At 36.0% G+C, this 7,299-nt stretch overlaps 1 protein-coding gene across 1 annotated transcript; it reads left to right on the forward strand.

The window, feature by feature from the left end:
* The first annotated feature begins 4,661 nt into the window (after positions 1-4,661).
* LOC130506409 (uncharacterized) lies at positions 4,662-5,864 on the forward strand. Its single transcript, XM_057001049.1, has 4 exons — positions 4,662-4,994; positions 5,072-5,193; positions 5,276-5,458; positions 5,616-5,864. The coding sequence occupies exons 1-4, from the start codon at positions 4,767-4,769 to the stop codon at positions 5,728-5,730; spliced, it is 648 nt and encodes a 215-aa protein (XP_056857029.1). The 5' UTR covers positions 4,662-4,766; the 3' UTR covers positions 5,731-5,864.
* The last annotated feature ends 1,435 nt before the right edge of the window (positions 5,865-7,299 follow it).

Raw genomic sequence — 7,299 nt, forward strand, 5'->3', positions numbered from 1 at the left:
GGGCGATAAAAATACAAGATTTTTCCACTTAAAAACTAAACAAAGAAGATCTTTTAATCGCATCACTGCAATATGCGATGATACTGGGAAAATCTGTACATCTGAAGAGGAAATCCAGAAAATCTTTATAAACTACTTCACTGATCTCTACTCTCTTAACACGGACAGGTCAACTGAAGAGATCATGAAGCATATAAAACCTAAGGTTACAGAAGAAATGAACAAGGACCTCACCAAACCTGTCTCAGAAGAAGAACTCTTCTAGGCTCTGCGACAAATGGATAGAGAGAAAGCTTCAGGCCCAGATGGATTAAATCCAGGCTTCTTCAAGGATCATTGGGAGACAATAAAAACAGGTGCATTAAATTTTGCCAAAGCTTTCTTTGATCATGAAAATCTAGACAATGAAATGAACCAAACCCACATTTGCCTCATACCTAAAATAGATTCTCCTACAAGCCCTAAAGACTTTAGACCAATCAGCTTATGCAATGTTGCATATAAGTTGATATCTAAAGTATTAGCAGACCGACTAAAACCCTGGCTTCATCTAATAATATCAGAAAACCAAACAGCTTTTATTCCAAACAGACTCATTACTGACAATATACTCATTGCTCATGAACTTCTTCATTCACTGAGCACAAAAAGACTAAAACATCCTTTTTTGGCTTTAAAACTAGATATAAGTAAAGCTTTTGACAAAGTAAAATGGAACTACATAGACGATATAATGAAGGGTCTAGGCTTTAATGAGAAATGGTGTAGATGGGTAATGAAATGTATCAGCTCTGCCTCATATTCAATACTAATAAACGGTAACCCTGTTGGAAAAATAATACCGAGCAGAGGAATAAGGCAAGGCGACCCCATTTCTCCTTACCTTTATTTATTATGTACTGAAGGATTATCCTCTATTATTCAAAATAGTATCCAACTCGGAAAACTTCATGGTTTTAAGGCAAGTAGGTCTGGCCCTGCAATCTCTCATTTACTTTTTGCAGATGATTCACTACTATTTTGTAAAGCTGAGGAAGGAGAATGCAGAGAGCTAAAACAAATCCTGCAAACCTATGAAGAAGCTTCAGGTCAAGGCTGTAAACTTTAATAAATCAGCTATTATGTTTGGTAAAGGCTTAAGCAGGGAAGAAAAAAAGAACTTGAGCGAATATACAGGAATCCATAGAACAGCTGGGTTTGGTAGATACCTAGGTCTCCCTGAATTCATAGGCAGAAATAAGTGCAATGCCTTTGATTTTATTACTCAAAAGCTTGAGAGAAAAATAAGCAGTTGGTATACTCGTTTCTTATCCCCTGCAGGAAAAGAAGTTCTCTTGAAAGCCGTAGCTACAGCTATCCCAGCGTATAGTATGTCATGCTTCCTTCTGCCAAAAAGAGTACTTAATCAGATGACAAAAGCCATGAGAAAATTCTGGTGGTCAAACGCCAAGGACAGACAAGGCATACCATGGATAGCTTGGAGTACAATTGTAGACTCCAAAAATCTAGGTGGGCTAGGAATAAGAGACCTGAAGGATTTTAACCTAGCTCTTGTTGCAAAACAGAGTTGGAGAATTCTTCAGAATCCAAACTCGTTGCTCAGCAGAGTCTACAAGTCAAAGTATTTCCAAAAGACTGGATTCTTGCAAGCCAAGATAAAATCTAATGCCAGTCATGCATGGAAGAGCATATTGCAAGGTAATGAACTTCTAAAATCAGGAATAAGAAAGATTATAGGAGGAGGAGAACAAACTTATATGTGGCTGGATAATTGGCTACCTACAAACCCTCCTAGACCACCAAAAAGCTTAACCAACTGTATAGACCTGAAGTCAAAAGTTAGTGAATTTCTCAATGCTGAAACCATGTGGTGGGATACTAATAAACTAAGTTCTTTTGTAGACCCGGAGGATAGAGAGATTATCAAGAACATAAGGGTATCCATTACAGGCGCTGGCGACTCTAATATCTGGATCTTTACAAAAGATGGTCAATACTCTGCCAAATCAGGTTACAAACTCTTACGCAATCTCAATCAACATCAAAATAGCCCAAATACAGAGAATTTGGACAGAAACCTTCTAACTGAGGCCTGTAGTAGAATCTCGAAACTTAATGCTCCGCCAAAGATTAAATTTTTTTGGTGGAAAGTAGCTCATAATTCAATCTCTACTGCAGAGAACTTATGGAAGAGAAAAATGATAGCAGAATGTACATGTCAACTGTGTGGTGAGCATCAGGAGACTACTAACCATCTTCTCTTCCAATGCAGAGTCAGCAAAGAAATATGGAATTTGACGCCACCTATCCAAATATCAGGTGACAATTTAATAAGTAACTCATTGATAGAAAATGTAAGCATGATGCTTACCCTCGGTAACAACCAAGGAAAGGATGCAAGTATTTTCCCTTTCATAGGTTGGAGGATTTGGAAAATGAGAAACGATTTAATTTTCAATGGAAAGAGAAAATCTATACCTGATGTAATTAACCAAGCATTGGTTGACTATAATGTTTGGAGAAAAACATCAGAGGAAAATGAGTTACAAGTTGAATCACCTGAGATCAATGCTACTAATGCTGCATCTGGAAGACACAGCACCATTGAAGATATAATTAGTAAAACTAATGCTTTGTGCTGTTTTGTAGATGGTTCTTGGACGTCGCCGAGAGACAAGGCTGGAATTGGATGGGCTCTTTTTAATACTGAAGGAAAAGCTATATTGGAAGGAAAAGCAGCAATAGACCCAGTCAATTCACCATTAGAAGCCGAAGCTGAAGCACTGAGGATGGCGATCGTTCAAATGAGGATGCTTGGATATCACACAGTTACTTTTTGCGGAGACTCTTCCGACCTCTACGATACCCTCTCAAAAAGGTCCTATCGAACTCCTTATAACAACACAACAAGATCTCATTGCCCAACTCATTGCCCAACTCATGTGAAAGACATTGCCTATCTGGCAGAAGGGAAGGAATACAATTTTTGTTTTCAAAAAATCAAAAGATCTTGTAATGTTGTTGCAGATAACTTAGCTAAAGAAGGTAGGATTACAAACTCAAGTTATGTTGTAAAATGGAAAAACGTTGTATAATATTTTCTAATGTATAATAAAAAGCTTGCCGACAAAAAAAAAAGAAAAAAAAATGATACACTGTACAGATTAACAAGATTGAATACAAAGATATTTTACATTTCATCGACCTCTTTGTTTCTCTCATATGGTATCAGAATCTATGGTATCTTTCTCTTTTCAAAATTTTACTTTTTAGCTGTGAAATATTTTTTATATAATCAATAAAAATGTTCCCAACACCATGGTTCTCAAAGTTGAGTGAGATACTCCTTTCGAAAATTACTAAAGATTAATAAATTCCTTTCTTTTCCTGTTTATATATTAAATATTTTTAATAAATAATATTATAACAGATATTATTTAGAATATGAATATTTTGTTTTTCAAAAAGATAACATGTAGTTTCTTTTTTCTTCCAACTAGTTTACAGGAATATGAAACTCAAGTGTGCGGACTTTTCCAGAATTGTGATGGAAAAGACAAGCACAAAGACATCCCTGAGATACAACCAATTTTGATCGTGTCATGTCCCACTATTTATTTCTTTAAAAATACTTTTTAAGAAAATAAATAACACATGAATGCTTTATATTTATATAAAGCAATTATGTGGACCGTCCGTCCTCGGATTCATGGCTCAGTTTTATGAATTATGTTGTTAATAGATTTGTGGTTCTTAAAGTTTTTAGTGTTTGTTCAAAAAATAATTGTTTTTTAATGTTTTTGGCAAATTCGTTTACAGCTTATATGGTTGGACACGCGCTTATTGAGAGAGTGTAACTCATATTATGATTACGTTGAAACGAGAAAACTGCGGGGAGGGCGCGTGAGATTTGTATTTATTACACGTTGTGTCAAATACATGTGGAAGTCATATGCCTTTGTCAGCTGCTGACGCGGACTATGTGGACCCTTCGTAGTTGGCTTTTTAAGTTTGTAGAGTCGAAAGCTTGACACGCGAGCTTGGTTTCTTAACGCGTTGTCATATGTACTTCAAATCTTGTAAGTAGGTTTAACTTTTGACCGTTTGATATTGGTTAAGAAAATCGAACTTTGTGTTTCTAAAGTTGTAAATCTTGAAATGTCATTTGAATATCAAAGTCCTTAGCACCACGAAGACGACCAAATATTCCATGTTAGCATATAATGTACCGATCTATGTAGATCATGGTTTCGATAATTAATAGCATAAAAACTCGGAATTATGAAAAAAAAATTATAAAAATAAAAGAATATGAGATATGAAATGGTAATTTTTTTTAATTTACTTAATGACCGACCATGATTCCTGGCATTTTTGTTTTGTTGAAACTTTGATTGATTCCTGACTTTTAAAAAAATTGATTGGCAACCAATGAAAGAAACAAGAAATGCATAGTATTCACTCTATATTGATAACAAAAACACGGTCCATGATTTCATACTCAAAAACACATTCGACCCACTTTAATTTATTTATTTCCACAAACATAAATTCCAATTTTCCAAACATTCAAACGTTTATTATTATTATTATTATTATTATTATTATATACATATTGAGACGAGTTGTTCAAAAAAAAAATATATACATATTGAGACGCTGATGAGAGAGAGAAGAGGAAGTGAGTCACAAGAACTACGACATAAAACCGAACCCAATTCAATTCTCCTTTTTTCAGACCAAACACAAAGGGAGAGAGAACATTAATGGAAGACGTACGGAAGATCGTGGTGGTTGTAGAAGATAAAGAAGCGGCGAGGACGGCGTTGCAATGGGCACTTCATAACCTCCTCCGTCAAGGTGACATCATAGTCCTACTCCACGTAATCTCTCCTCCGCCGCGCAAGAAGAAATCTACGGCGGCGCGTCTCCTCCGCCGCCACGGATACCATCTCGCCCTCTCTTTCCGTGAAATCTGCGACGCTTTCTTCAACGTGAGTGAAATGAAACCATTCTGATCCCACTTTTTCTTGATTCTTGATTTTTTTGGATGATCGTGGTTAACGTGCAGACGAACACGGAGATCATTGTGAGAGAAGGAGACGAAGATGGAAGGACGATAGCTGAAGTGGTGAAAGAGATTGGTGCTTCGACGCTTCTCGTGGGTCTCCATCAGAACAGCTTTCTTTACAGGTACCATTATGATCGATTAGAAAGTTAAGGGGTCATAACTAAAGATTCTGAATTAGTAATTACTCGATATTGATGTGTGTAGATGGTCAACGAGTGGGATTGATGTAACTAGAAACTTGGGCTGCAAAGTGATTGCTATAAAGCAGCCTTTGGCGGAAGAGTCGCCGCCGGGAAAACTGAAGGGACGCATGACCTCACATACGACGGCGACATCAGATAGCTTAACTAACTTTGACTTCTCTCAAATCGAAATTTCTGGATTACAGTGAGTAATATACGTATCTTCTTTGTTTTCAGTTCAGTTATTCTTTTAAAATAATTGATTCGGTAAATAATTTCAAAATACAGATTTTTAGTTTTTCAAAAAAGAAAAATGATATCTAGAGATACTGTATGATAACATGGCACTTTGTCTGTAACAGGGTTCCTGAGATTCGGACACCTAAAGTGCCATACAGATTATGTCCGAGTCCTCGTGCGATACTATGGAGATCAACACCACGGAGATCTAAAGCCCGATACGTTGTCGCTTCATAGTCTAAGATTTTTATTCCAAACAATAGGAAAGAAACAAAACTCACCCCTCAATTTTTGTGTCAAAGAAAGAAACAAATTTTACTCCATACCAAAAAATTATTTGTTTTCAACTAACTATACAGACTCACTGGCTAGATACTTTTCCCCAATTACATCACAATCTAAACATTTTTGACAGAATAATAATCGATTGATTAGAGCATCTCCAATGACATTCTATTTTCTCTTCTATAATTCTCACAAAAATAAAGTAATTCTATTATAAAGTAAGTTTTGCTCCAACAGTTTATTCTATAATAGAGTTACTCTATTTTTGTAGAGAAAATAGAAGAAAAAATAGAATGCATTGGAGATGCATTTAGTAAGTTTTTGATGTTATAAACCATTGTGTGGATGGTCCATAACCAAGTACTTAACCAAGTACTAGACAAGTCCAACAAGTACAAGAGGAAGTGCAAAGAGGTTTACATCCGGTCTACATCGGTTCATCTATAAACCGGTCCGAGATTAGAAGACTCAGTCAACCTCGTTATCATCACCTTGACCAAGTCTTCATGTATGACATCAATGTAGTCAAGAGTATTAATATGTAGATTTACTTCCTTGTAAAGCATTTGTAAACCCTTGTACAAACCACTATATAATGTGGTGTTGGCTAATGAGAAATACACACAACTTTCTCACAAATCACTCTCCACATTCTCTTTAGTTTATAACACGTTATCAGCACGATAGTGCTCTCCACCTGAGCTCTCTTTTCCGGCCATCTTTTCCGGCCAGAAAATCTTAAATTCAGGCGTAACTTTAAACCGCCGTATCTCTCAAACTCTGTGGAGCCAGACGACGATCCACCTATCAAACTGAAGCCCAAGACGAGAGGAATCCGTTGCCGAAGACGGCTTGTCGATCCGATCTCTGACGCATCGTCAATCGCATAAACTATCTGCGTCGCCGACTCATGGTTTTTCCGGCCAGCTCCTCCACCTCTCTCTCAACCAGCTCATCTGTGGATTAGCTCTCTCTCATGGTGGTCCATTCAGATTCTTGTGGTGTAAAAGGGTAAACTAATCTATCCATAAAATCTAAGAACACCATTATATTTGAAAAGAAATCTAAGGATCTATATGAATCCATAATATTAATCTTGTTTCTATGATCCATTGATCCATAAGAAACTTGATTCTGAATTATGTTGAATCCATAAAAGTTATAATTCTCTAAAGGTTTTAAGTATCTCAAAAATAGATTAAAATACCTAAAGATCTATATGAATCTTGTTTATAAAAACTTATGAACCATAAACTATTTGAGATAGCTTAAACCTATGGATGCTTTGGCCAATTTACCAGATGTGATAAACATGAATGCATAATCTGGCCAAAAACAAAAATCCATGAATCCTTTTCTGTGCCACTTTCGGCCAGATCTCCCAAATTCAGTCAACACATCTATAAAATCGAAATTAAAATCATTCATTGCATATCCTTGACCAATATTTTATTTTGTATCGGTCAAGAGTTTTAAAACTTTTCTAAATGCAAAATTAGATTTTATAAACTGAAAATCGAT

This window comes from Raphanus sativus, unplaced genomic scaffold (genome assembly GCF_000801105.2).
Source record: "Raphanus sativus cultivar WK10039 unplaced genomic scaffold, ASM80110v3 Scaffold3204, whole genome shotgun sequence".
In the NCBI taxonomy this organism is placed as follows: Eukaryota; Viridiplantae; Streptophyta; class Magnoliopsida; order Brassicales; family Brassicaceae; genus Raphanus; species Raphanus sativus.

Bases quoted from the DNA above. Each gene is read 5' to 3' on its own strand.
- LOC130506409 (XM_057001049.1), top strand. From the start codon at position 4,767: ATGGAAGACGTACGGAAGATCGTGGTGGTTGTAGAAGATAAAGAAGCG. The intron at 4,995-5,071 runs GTGAGTGAAATG...GTTAACGTGCAG, and splicing joins TCTGCGACGCTTTCTTCAAC to ACGAACACGGAGATCATTGT. The intron at 5,459-5,615 runs GTGAGTAATATA...TGTCTGTAACAG, and splicing joins ATCGAAATTTCTGGATTACA to GGTTCCTGAGATTCGGACAC.